At 36.3% G+C, this 13,719-nt stretch overlaps 1 protein-coding gene across 2 annotated transcripts; it reads right to left on the bottom strand.

Annotated features, from left to right (window-relative positions):
- Positions 1-996: 996 nt before the first annotated feature.
- On the bottom strand, positions 997-13,250 carry LOC25485584 (uncharacterized). 2 transcript variants are annotated; one of them, XM_013614827.3, is made up of 15 exons: positions 13,029-13,250; positions 11,859-12,325; positions 11,323-11,563; positions 10,492-10,766; positions 8,806-9,531; positions 8,650-8,702; positions 7,745-7,807; positions 7,571-7,659; positions 7,418-7,483; positions 5,216-5,662; positions 3,039-3,113; positions 2,855-2,925; positions 2,681-2,738; positions 2,187-2,433; positions 997-2,006 (listed from the first exon to the last, which is right to left on the bottom strand). In XM_013614827.3, exons 2-15 carry the CDS (start codon positions 12,272-12,274, stop codon positions 1,360-1,362), a joined length of 3,474 nt encoding a protein of 1,157 aa, XP_013470281.1. In that variant the 5' UTR covers positions 12,275-12,325; positions 13,029-13,250; the 3' UTR covers positions 997-1,359. The 2 variants fall into 2 exon arrangements, with proteins under 2 accessions (XP_013470281.1, XP_013470282.1); XM_013614828.3 differs by having other exon boundaries at positions 8,650-8,705; positions 13,029-13,249.
- Between the last annotated feature and the right edge of the window lie 469 nt (positions 13,251-13,719).

The following is a 13,719-nucleotide window of genomic DNA, read 5'->3' as shown; positions in this document are numbered from 1 at the left end:
ATAGGTTGAAATTCTCTAATCGTTTTTTTTTTTGTTGTAAATTTATATTTTACTAGATTAAAATAAATCCTCAATCGAAACCTTAACATCCACATACCGCAATGGATGGTACCTAGAGCATGAATACCCATTGGGAGAGAGTACACTCTCCTTTCTCTCTCACTTTTTTTTTTCACATTAAATATTGAATTATTGATGAGTTATAATTGAATGTAGCATTATTGGTGCTAAAGGTACATATCAAACCCACCTTAAATACTCAAACCAGGGGAGTTCGATTAAAAAGAGTCTTAGATAATTTTACTCTAAACCGATGTAAGATCTGAAAGGAAGTGTATGAGAAATCTGAAAACTTCTTCTTCTTCTTTTTTTTTTTTAAATATTTTCTGCCAACAATTTTAATGAAAAAAATAGCTTTATTTTCAATTTATTTAGTTTGTCTTTTTTAACGTTAGTAAGAAGTTAAAGGCTTACGTAGCAATTGTTTGCAACTTTTATCTTAATTTTAAATTTTCATAGGATCATTTAGGATGTGCTTGGATTGAGGGTTTAGGAGGGGAGGGTTTGTTTTTCTTTTTTAAATTACGGACTATATAACAGGTTTCTCTAAAATAAATTAAGTGTGATTGAAGTATTATATGATCGTTTATCATGTTAATATGTTAACTCTTTAAAAAAACATTTCATAGTGTCCGTAATTTAAAAATGAAATCTAAATCCTCCATTCCCCTCATAAATCCTCCATCCAAACATACCCTTAAACTTCGTTACTTTTCTTTTTGGTAACATACTTGTCTCACAACAAGTTCTCAAACATTTCCTTCAAAAAACAAAAAAAAAAAAGTCCTCAAACATTTAAGCGCATTGATTTAGTTGAACATATGGTTTACATTCTACTGTTTCAAAACACAGATGTCGGTTGGCTTTCTACGATAGCTTGTTGGCTTCCAATTCTTGCCACAATCGATACAACAAACTGGTTTTCTAACGCTGTAATTTGCTTGACAAAAACAAAAATAACGCTGTAATTTGGATGTGATAATTTACAAGCCCATGAGAGAAAATTACAACGGGAATATCAGTTTTGTAACGAATGTAAAATAGTTACAACCTATATGAAGCTCTGGATCATATGAACAATTGAGGCCTACCTTTTTCTTCTTTCTATTTCTTTAACCCTTTCATGGGCTCCTATATTTGGTACTATATATAGATACTGACTGACAGTATAAAAATAATGAGCAAAACTAAGAGTGCCAACTTGAGAGGCATGAATTGTATTTGCAGCATTCAACTGACACAGCGCTGTTTATAAATACCAAATAATGCATAGGGATGTATAATATCCTGCATTAATCTTCACAGAACCATGGACAAATCGTCCATAGGTATGTCTAGGCCCACCGCAACCTCATCATCTTGTATAGCATCCACATCAATGTCTAACCAAGAATCCAGGTCTTTACCTACACCTACTTCTGTGGAGTCCAGTTCAGGCACGTCTGTTAAGTCCATGGGTTCCTCAGTTTCAACAGCATAATCGTTACCATGAGATACAGACCCAACTTTACTTTTTCTGTTGTTATCATCGGAAACCAGTTGACCAGAGCCACAAGCCAACTGATTTTCAGAATTAATATTTTCCACCAACTTGCCGAGAGATCCTTCTGCAGAAGTAGACAGTTGAGCTGCCTTTGGTTTGGCCTTCGGTTTTATTTTACACTCACTCCTTGTGTTACTTGCAGAAGAACGAACGCCTCTTTGAACAGAACTTCTCCGAGAAGTGTCTTTGTTCCTCACTCTTCCACTCCTCTTTCCTTTTGCTCCACCCAAGAACGAATTGCCAAGAGTTGATGTAGGTTTCAAAGAAGCACTAGCACCAACCTCATCAAGTAGCACTTCTTCTTTCTTCCCCCCGTTCAGTATTGGTCCAATCTTGGCAGCATCCAGGTCAGAGGGATGGTCTGAATTTCCCAAGACATTTTGCTCCGTGCAAGGAAATGAACCTGCAAGACCAAGGCCCGATATATTAGCAATAAGAAATAAAAAGGATATATCCACCTAAACAAAGATTTTAGAAACCAGGAAGAATTATAAATAAAGATGAAGCAAAATGCAAATGCCGTAGGAATTTATATCATAGAAAATACATCAAAAACAAATAAAACAAGACAAAAGTATAAAACCTGATAGTGCACATTCTTGCTGAGAATTATGAGCAAGTGGCAGGTTTTCAGCAAGTGTTGATGCAGCATTGTTTTCACGAGCCAGAGTTGCAAATAGGATATCTTTAAACATGGGATTCTGAAAGCAACTTTTCCCGGTTTCCTCAAACATCCGGCATCTAGCAAGAGTCCTCTTCATGAAACCCAAAGCAGCTGGCCTTGAGACCTTAGAAAGTCCATACTTTGCAGCGCTAGTTCCACGAGTCGCCTACCAATATTATAAATGGTCATTAGTAACACATCTCAAGGGAAGTTGAAAAGGAGAAAGAACAAAGAAAACAAATTCAAAGATAAAAAAATACATTAAACTGCAACAAGTACACCACCTTTCAATCAAACAAATAACATGCTTCAAATAACATATCAAATAGCTCAATACAATTGGCACATCTGCATCTTACAACTAACTCAGAGCAAACAACAGGGAATAAGCACAAAAAATAAAGTCATATTACCAGCTTCTTCTTATAAGCCAACTCAACAAGTTTGTCCATAGCAACTTGCTCAAGGGCTCTGCAGATTAACACAATCCATATTAACTATTAATGAGGATCAACATATGGATTTGTCAACATAAAAAATAAAAAACAACTAATGAACAAGATAAATTATATTATCAAATATTTTACCGTGGCTCCATTTCCCTGCCTTCTTCTACTGCTTGAATAAGTTTCATAAAGTATTTTCTCTTTTTGGTGAGCTACAAAATTGGTCAAATATAGACAGTTATCATGTACATTAATAAACCAATAATAACTCAAAACCAAACAGGCTCTTCCCTCTAAACAATTTACTTCAGATAAGAATCAAAACCTGTTGGAAGCATTCCTTCTGCAATTGAATAATATTTTGATCAATGGCTTCACAACCTCCATCAGCAAGATCAGGCTTTTAAAAGACAGCCATAAGGAGAACAGTTAGGAGCAGAAGCATTGATAGAAAAATGAACCCAAAAAATCATATTCAATACTCAGTAAGCTCTTTAAAAATAATGCATGACTGCATTATTAACATATAAAAATCATGCTCTGTGCCAAGGAGTCAAGCACCAGTCATCTTATAAGATTGGAGAGGCACATTAATAAATTTTCTTGTTTATTTCAAAATTTAGGATGAAAGGGCAGGAGGGGAATGGTGAGGGTACAAATATTTCCCTCCCCTCCAATATTGGGAGGATTTGGAAGGAAGAAAAAATTGATTTAAAATGTGTAATATAAAGTTATGTTCAAAATCCTAAACTACACTCCAACTATAGTAGTCAATCCCGGATAGCGGTGTATAGCGGCCGACCCCAAAAGTGGGATAGCGGGATAGCGTATAGCGGTATGACAAATAGCGGTCACCGATATTTGATTATTTTTTGGACAAACTACATGAATTGTACTAAAAAGTAAAAACAAACTTTGTATATTTCTCAACAAAAAAAACTTATATTTAATATAAAATTAAATATAACACTCAAATTTCATGAGACATTCATAAATCAAAAACACCAAAAAACAAAAGACAGAGGAACAGATAAAACAAAATCATAAAACAAGAGAAACCATAAAACAAGAAAACAGAGGAAGAAAAAAGAACATAGAAACCATACAACAGAGGAAGGAAAAAAAAAAACTGAGGAAGGAAAAAAAAAAAGAACAGAGAAATTATCAAAGAAAAGACAGAGGAACAAATAAAGAAAGAACAGAGGAAAAAAAGACAGAGGAAGAGAACAAAATGAACCTGAACAGTGGAAGAAAGAAAGAGATCGTGTGAGATGTGTGACAACAGTGGAAAAGAATCGGTGATGGTGACCACGCAACAAAGGGAGAGAAGAGATCATGTGAGTTGAGAACAGAGAAAGAGAGAAGAGATCCGCAGGTCGTGTTTTCCAGTTAGAAGATAGAAGAGATCCCCAGGTCGTGTTTTCCAGTTAGAAGATAGAAGAGTGTGTTTCGCGGCAAATGTGAGAAGAGAGAAAGTTGAAAAATGTTAGGGTTTACGAAATCTCTAAAATGCCCTAAAAAGGTTTTAAAAATAGGATCAATTTGGAAATTTCCTACTAAAATCAAATAGCGGCCGCTACGCCGCTATAGCAGACAAACCGCTATAGGCAGCTATTGACTACTATCCAACAACATTTTCGCACAAAACCCTCTACCACCATCAACCTCGGGGCCCTTCATCCATGTTGCTGCCCAACGCACTCTGTCATTTCCGTCCCCACCATCACTGCTTCCATATTTCGCCTCTACCACTGCTGGGCAATTTTCTTTATCTTTCTTTATCGCTATCACCATCGAACACCCTTCACCATCACTGCTGCTTCTCAGAATCTCCACTGTCACTGTTAGGATTCCAGGAATTTAATTGAAAAGAAAGAACACTCCTATATCATAACACAATGGGACCATCAATTCCACCACCCAAACATGGCATATGTAATGTCGCTCAACACCCTTCAGGCCTTCATTATAATTAAATCATAGCACCCACCACCGCTACTAGGCATCCACTACCACCGCTGTCACCACTAGACACCGTCTGTCATTGGCATCATCCTCCAGCACCACTTGGCACCCTCAAATTCAATCACCACAGATGCCTTTAACACCCACCACCACTGCATAAAACCTCCCCATTGCCACCTCTTGGTGTAAATGGGTAGTTAAAAATATTTATTGTTAAACAAAGAACATCTAGGAATAGGATCCCCTACCCTCAATGTATTGCTGAATTTTATTTTGAAGAATGAAGGAGGCATACTAGCAAATTTGGAAGAGGCAACAAAACCATGTCATGGACAGGTCGTCATAAATGCTGAAGTTGTCAGGTAGAGCTGAATGAATTGTTCTTATTTTTATAAGTCTAGTTTCATGTGTGCACTATGCATGTATAAAAGATAAACAAAAAAACGGGGACAAAGGTAAGACAGTTAAAACATAGAGAAAACCTGCCATACGAATAAACTACAAAGACTTTCAGATATCTACAAATTAGAAGTTTACCACTAGTTCTGGATATATGCCGACACTCTGTAACTCCAACAAGAGTTTATCCTCCATACACGTATGCTCAGAGGTAGCATTCCCTTTACAGGAAACAGTGTCGGTGTTGCATCCGTGTTCGGTCCTGCTGTTGTTAAATTGGTTCTCAAAATCCCAAGCCTCCAAAGTAGAATCATCTCTTTCACACAGAAAAGATATGTTTTCATCTCCAACGGTTTCTTCAGTTTGATCGTCAACGATCAGAGCTGACAATACTCTTTGATACAATGGTGCTGGTTTGTTTTCTAAATTCATTTGACTGCACAGAAAGCTGCCTGCACGATGTTGATCAACCGTGTCAACCATTGAGGGTGGCTCTTTTGATTCAGTTTGATCTAAAATGCTTCTGCCTCTGTCTCCCTCAAGAGGACTTTGCAACAAAAGTTTGTCCGTAAGCACAACCCCCTCCTGAGAATTTGAATGAAAGAAATGTGTTAGAAAAAGACTGATAACAGATAAAAACTTTACTCTGGCAGCAGCATATTTATAGTAATTTGAGTTCTGTCCCATTTTCATATTCTTGTGGTTATTCATACTATATCACCTTTTTTGATGCACGCTAAGCTTTACTTATTACGAAAGTTTGAAGCACTCTCATCTGAATTTATTGTTCGGTAGATAAGATAGACAAATATGATAAGTTATCATATCTTAATCTATTATTTTTACAATATGATAAGTTAATCAGTCCGAACTCTTATCGTACGATGTCCTCCTTGTTTGAATTCTATTATGAGGTAAAGGTTGGGTTAGAAACCAAGAGAATATAATTAAAAAAATCTCTCATTTGAGTTACTTCACGTAATAACTCATTATAACCATTAAATTTCACTGATCCAGCCATTGACTATTGTCATATTATATTAATGATCAAACACACAGTTTCATATAAATCCAAAATTTGTAGCTATATAATCCAGGAATCAACATTTACTTAAAAAGTTTTTATACATTCATTTTAAGTGACTTGATGAAGTAGCAAATAGTTTAAAAACTTAATGAAAATATGTGGAGTTGAAATACTCAATAAGAACTTTTAACTTGACGGTTGTATTGGTAAAATACAACGTTTATAATGAGTTATGAAGCGGACGACTCCACTCAGAGCTATTCCTGGAGTAACTTGATCCCTCCTCGTATGTGTGTGTTAGTGTGTGTACATGTAGTTTTGTCACAATGATTTGGATCCTATGCAACAGCTGCACCGTGCGGTCTGCTGCAGAACTGTAGGATTTAACAGCCGAGATATTTAGAATTCAGTTATCCTACCCTTATCCAACCAGATTATCCTACCAATCCTAATCCTATCATATCCCATACAAAAATATTATGCAGAAGAACATTACAGAATATTGCATAAAAAAAAAAATCATAAAGTGAGGAAGATGAAAAACATGATGGAGGAAAACATATAAGAACAGAGAGAACATATAATAATGCATACAAGAATGAAAAGATACAGAGATAACATATAAGAATAGAGAAATGAATAGACTAACATATAAGGAGAAAAAGAAAGGAGCATATAAGGAGGAAATGAAAAAAAAATACAGAGATAACATATAACAATAGAGAAATGAAAAAATACAAAGATAAACATATAAGGAGGAAAAGAAAGGAGCAGAACAGAGTAAATCAAAGAACTTGACTGAACAGTGGTTGTACGGCGATGGGTGCAGAACTTGAAAAGAACAGGGCGGTGAAAAGCGTTGGGGCTCCCCAACCTTAAAGCGCAAATGAATGAATTTGGAATGGAATAGAAAGATCAAGCAGTGAGAAGAGAGGAAAGGGTTAGGGTTCAGCCAAATTGCCCTTGAAACAGATAATTTTCAGGGTCAATTTCAGTTTTTCACGTAAAAACAGTATAGCGGTGCTAAAGCCGCTCCTGCTCCACGACCCCGCTCCACCGAGATCTCACCTGGAGCGGCCGTTATCGTTAACTTTTCCGCTATTAACCTCACAGTAGCGGTGATCCTCCGCTCTGCCACTATAGCAGTGCTATCTCGCACTATTGACTACCTAGCACACATGCACCCCAAAGGAATAAATAAGCTGATTTTAATAGTCTGTATAGCCATTTAAAGTAGAATGTCCATCATACACAAAAAGGTGACAAATTTGAAAAATATTGCAAATATAAGATTTTAGCTTCTTAGACATTACCGGGGCATCACTTTGAAGGCAAAGCCGTTGAGACAAACATCTTTGATCATCTTCTATTGTTTTAACCTGATGCAAAGAGTAACAAAAGGGGGGAAACAATACTTCATTTAAGGGCCACTTAAACTTTTCAAAAACAAATAGTCAGACACCTACCAGCTGCTTCAAGTAGACTATGACATCCAAGCTGACAGGAGCAAAATTAGGTTCCACTTTCTTCCAAAATGAACTAGAACAGCCAATATCTGTCAAGGACCAATATATTTAGATAAAGTTTCTGCATACATAAAACACACACACACCTCAAAAGTAGCAGGTTTGGTTACATACAGCTGGCATTGCTGGCAAAGTTGGCTGCGGATAATAGTTCTTCACGGTCATCACCTGACCTACCTGCCAGGTTGGATGGTTTGTATAACATTACTGTTAGAATATGAGAAAATATCCTATAACATCTTGTTACTACATTAGAGTATCTTAGTTTATTAATAGGAACAGTTTATAATATCAAAGTATCTTAGGTTGCTGAAGTTTGTTTTCCATATTTCTTAGTTTATCATGATATGTTCCCTTAATCAATTAAGATTATGAGTTTTGTACCCTATAAATAGGGTTGGTGCTTAATCTTTTATATCAAGTTATTATCAATAACATTACACCATTATATTATCATATTCAAAAGTCCTTACTATTTCTCTTCTTATTTTATTTAAAACCCAATAACTTCAACAATTACATTAACAATATTTTGTAATGCTAACCCATGCACTTCTTATAAATTGTTCTTTCTAACATCGCATAAACTAAATACCAATTACAATACAACAACAATTTCAAACTGAATATGTACAGGCATACACGATTGCATAAATCTTGCACACGGAAAATTTTCCAAAAATACCATTGAAAACTAAATTGATAAAGCAACAAATCCCCTCAGTAACAGAGCAAGCAAAAAAAATAAATACCTAAGTGATGCAGGGAAGGGGTAGTTACAATTGAACATATGATAAGGGTTTCCCTTTTGAAGAAATAAGTGTAGAAATCAGGGGAAGTGAAGGATATGTGGGAGCAGGGTCAGTTGTAAGAAGGAACTAGGTGTTAGAAATCGGTTTATATTAACACATACAAATAGACATGAACAAATAAGTAAGCAACAACTATCTTATTAAATAAGTATAGTATTGTACACAATTCAACTTTATAATGCAATGAGTACTCATTGATAGACCTACCCGCAATATCTCCAAGATGAGCAATAGCTTTACTATTGTGTGATCGCCGTGATCTACTGAAAAAACACAAACTCAGTCTAGTGGAGGGAATCCCTTTTTAGCCATTATCAGAAGGGAAAAGAGAGCAGAGGGGGGGTGGGGGTTGAGGCACTATACCTTGCTTTCTTTTCAGAAGAAGGCTTCATATTTCGAATTGGCTTTGTCGAGGTTAAAGTATCTAACTTCTCTTCCGTTGATGAAATGCCACTCTTCAAAACCGAAAAGTCACTACTGCCACGACACTGCCTGCGCAGACCATCTCCAGTCTCTACTTTGTTCAGCTTTTCCTTTTCTGTCACTGACATGTAGGAACTTATATTACAGGAATTATTTATGACTCTTTCATCCCCTTTGCTTACGTCCAATCCTCCAGCGCCAGATTCTTCACTTTGAGATAACCTAGTCGGGGATGAATTGTTTACATTTTTCATTCTATCGCAATTAATGTTGTTGATAGCACCCTTGGATATTGGTGGTCCACTAGTTGTAGTAGAATTTGTTCTAGTACCAGCTTCAGAAGGGGAACAACCTTCTAATGGAACTTGCATTTCATCACAATTTAAGAACGGGGATACCACATTTGCTCTTCGAGTGCGAGAAATTTTTTGAGGTCTCTGCCTAACCCATTGTGCCAAATGGGTACGTTTACCATTGATTGTCCCACTTACTGAATGAGGCTCGTTCACATTTGAAGGTTGCTCCAAGGCTTCGAGTGTTTCGGAAGAATGAGATAGGGAAGATGAATTTCCAACTATCAAATTACCAGTTCGAGGTGCCCTTGAAGCTTTGCCTTTTGTCTGTAGATAAATACCACCGGTATAATTTTTGTCATGGTCCACAAACCTAAAACAAGAGAATAAGATTAATCATAAAATTATAATAGTGTTTTATAAAAGAAATAAATGTTGTCAGGAGCAAGACACTACAGATGCATCATAAATACAAACGAGCAGATATATACTTATTTCTTTTAAGTAGACCATGTTCCTTATATTGTTCCATCCATAGAATCCCTAGACACCTTTTCTTCGCTCATACACATGAATTTGAACTAGCAGGCAGGGAAGCTACATGAAGCTTTGATACTACTCGCCGTTATAGCCAAATGGCCCAAATCAATATTTTGTGATCATAATAGCCTCACTTGCATCACCTCTCACTAGTATATCCTAAGAGAGCGGAAGCTATAGAATTGTCAATACCATCACAGTTCACAAGGTAGGCAAGCAGTTGGACACAGCTTTCAGGAGAGTGTGAATCTCATCTTGGCTGTGAATATCATTACAGATTTAACCCTAGAATAAAAAACAACAAAACTTATGTGCATTTCTTAAGGTATTTTCCGTGCTGTTCTTAACTTAATAATTTTCTCAAAATTTGTTATAACCACAAAAAGTGCAGTTTAAGTTAAGAACAACACGAAAAACACCTAAGTTTTGTCCATTAAAAAATGCATCATGTCCAAGAGAAGGGCATACTCGGTGTAGTAGTTTAAGTGACAGATTGATTGGTGAAGAACTAATTATGATGTTAAATGTACGCATATCACATCTCAACAGTAACTGAAATAAGATTTTGTGTAAGCCAGCAATCTTTTCACTGCATGATATATTTCTATGTAGAAACCTACAAATATAAAAACACAATATTCCTAAATTCAGTATGATAAATTGGTTTTTTATGCACTAACATGTTTCGCAAATTGCAATTCATTTTTATGGCTAGCCAGTTCACTTCTCGAACTTAATTATGGCCATTTATTGACAACATCAAAAACCAAAGCATTTCATAAACCTGTGTTACCTCAAACCTATGGCATCACAAGACTGCACACCAGACTCATTAGCTCGCTTTAGATACATAGCTCTTTTCGGTTTTCCTTCCCCGTCAATGGATCCAGCAGAGCCAGTGCACATGGACGGTTTTCTTTTTGCTTTTCTTTCCCGTGTTTCTTCAATTGTTGGTAACCTTTGAATCTTCTCTTCAACACCATCACAAACCTTACCACCATCCTCGATGTTCTCTCTATTCTTTCCGATTGCCAAAGGCTGTCCAAAGCTATTGTTTTGCCCTTCGGCCTAGTATTTATCAACAAAATATAGAACGGTCAGTATTCAAGAAATGAAAATCAAAGAAATAATTAGTTATCAGCGGGTTTTGACTTATGTGCTCCAGTTCAATGAGTTACACCCGTAATCCAAAAATAATAGTCACTCCAGATATTTAACGAATATACTGAGTACTGACAGTGTAAGTAGGGTAAAAGTAACCATGTATGATGGATATCAAACTTGGCCCAACCATTAAAGTTTCTGTGTACAAAAAAAAACAGTTGCAAGTTGCACCATGAAATCTTTCAGTCTTCCACTCAGATCATATAGTGTGGGACTTGGTCTTCTAAATTTTCAGAGAAGCACGTTGTAACAGAAATCAAATATAGTTGCACCAGATTCGAGAGAAGATATATCACCGTGCCCTTCCTCGTCAAGTTATTTCAAAGCACTTGTACTATTGGAATTCTATCCTCTTTGTTACATTAAAAAACATAATAACAAAGTAATTAACATGTCATAAACACACAGCTTCACTAAAGGAAATGCAACAGTAATTTTAAAATGCTAGCTAGCTACTAACCTGTATCTCAATAGCTGATGTACGGATGCACTTATTCAGAATGACATTCTTAGGCCTGCTCTTTAATCTTGGATTTGCAAACTCTGTAGGGCTTCGATGAGTCTGACTTCCCATTTTTGATAAATGGGACCCACTTATCGTTTCATTTGGCAACAACTCATTTTGAAATTGATTTTTTGGCTTTACAGCCTCCCAAACTTTGTTCAATTTGTGTACAGATTCATCCAACCTTTTTTCATATCTGAGAAAAAAATAAAAGCGCGGAACCTTTATAACAGAATCACTACTCAAGCAACAGACTGACAATAAAACAATGAGTTTGAGGCATTAATCTTTAATAGTTCTGGACCACTTAGGCGTCACATTTATTCCGAAAACTTGATTAAAATAGTAGTCATTCAATTATATATGTTGAAAAATCAAGCTCTTAATTACACACTAATTGATTAGTTGTTACATTAAATAAGAAGTGAAGTTAAACTGGTATGATTTGATGACACAGAAATAATTGTATTGCATAAAGTTCCTCAAATTACCTAGACTTGCCAGAAGCCTCTTGCATTCGTACTTTGAATTCTTTCAATTTCTCCGAATCCGCTGGTAAGCGGGAGATCAGATTAGCAGTTCGAAAAGCACAATCTTCAAGGCTGTTTCCAAGAGATGTCCCCAGGACCTGTCTTAACTCACCTGAACTAGTAACAGTATACTTTTGACTTGTGGCTTTTGGATCCAACTTTGAAGACTGAGCTGATGGATCCGAATCAGCTGAAGATGTCGAACTTCCCTGCAACATATTAGCACCAGAAACAAACGCCTGACTGGCATTACCCTCAAGAACGCTTGCAGACCTATCCGAATCACCAATTACCGAATTTTCCCTCTGCCCATTTGACAAAGTCCCCTTGAAAGTCGATTCCTCGCGACTAGCTGTGCTGGAACCAAACGGCGCCATAAGTCAACGTTAACTGAACCAGCACGTGTGTAGAGTACCCTCCACTATAGCCTGTGGACAAGCCATTCAACAGTAAACAAGTGGGATATAAGTAAGATATAAATGCAATAAGTCGTCAATAAGATGATAACCGCGAATCACAATCGCTATAAAATTTCACACAAACTCAACAGGTATGATGACGGCAGCACATACAGCTCAACAATGCAGCAACCACGAATACAACACATTATACTTACAATCACCAAAACACTTGAAAATTTCAATAACTCTAAAATCTAACTCAACTAGTTTTACTTACAAAAAAAAACCACGTCATTGTACATAAGCTAGAAAATTATAAAACACAGTGACTCCACTTTAAAAATATAATAAAATCGCGATAAAAGATAAACCAAAACATGATTATGAGTAAACAGTAGTGAAACTAGAATTGCATGTATCGCTGAATAAAACGCACATTGATGAAAAACAAAATCATCAATAACACAGTGAACCGATAATGCTATTGAACTGAAACAACGCACAAGTAAAACGTGTCGAAATTCAAAATCATCATCATCTAAAAAACAAAAACCACAACACAAACGAGATAATAAAAGTCGCAACCGTGTAATCACAATCCAATTACAAAAAAAAAAAAAAACTAGGGTTCAAGAAATACTTCATACGAGTTTCACAACACTTCGCGGCGAAAGATAGAGTTAACGAAGAACGAGTGAATGTTGAGAGAATGAAGGGAAGAGAAGAGTACCTGCATTGACGAGAGAGGATTGCACGCAGAAGAAGATGGGATGGGATTGTAACAGTGACGGTGGAATGAGAGAGAAAGAGGGTCCCGCAGAGTATATATAGGGTTTACGAATGAGGGCCCTTTGACAGATTTGGTAAAAAGTGGTCGTTGTCAATTGGACTCCTGGCTTGGTTGACTCGACTCTACACTTCACTCCTCTCAATGGGCCCTTTTATATTGTTATTATAATGATATGATATGATGAAAGTGTATAGTGAGTTTTATATTATGGTGAAGTTTGAAGTGAGTAATGTTCTATTGATGATCTTTGATCAATGTATGATTGTTACATGATAGAGCTTGAAATTATGTTTGTTTAGTAAAGGTTGGATACTATCTTGATATAAACTTGATGTTTTTGACTGGCAAGTGAAAGGATGCTCGTGTTTATGTATCGGTGAATGTGTTGCGCTCTTCATAAATATATTGTAGATGGTGAAGATAGTGTATGTGGTCGTATAAAATATTTTTCTTGTAAGTGTGACTTGTTGCATTGTTCAATGTGTTGTCAATTTTTTATACCATTGTATGGTTTCACTAAAATGAAGCACTAAGACGATGGCGAGCAGCCGATATGGAGGAGTGGGTGCATGAACAATTTTTGCAGTTGTAGAAAAGAATCTTGAGATTTGTTTCAAATTTGGAAGGTTTG

The sequence above is a fragment of the Medicago truncatula genome, chromosome 1 (genome assembly GCF_003473485.1).
Source record: "Medicago truncatula cultivar Jemalong A17 chromosome 1, MtrunA17r5.0-ANR, whole genome shotgun sequence".
NCBI classification, from domain to species: Eukaryota; Viridiplantae; Streptophyta; class Magnoliopsida; order Fabales; family Fabaceae; genus Medicago; species Medicago truncatula.
Note: the sequence above shows the minus strand (reverse complement) of the source record. Positions and strands in the feature narration are given on the sequence as shown.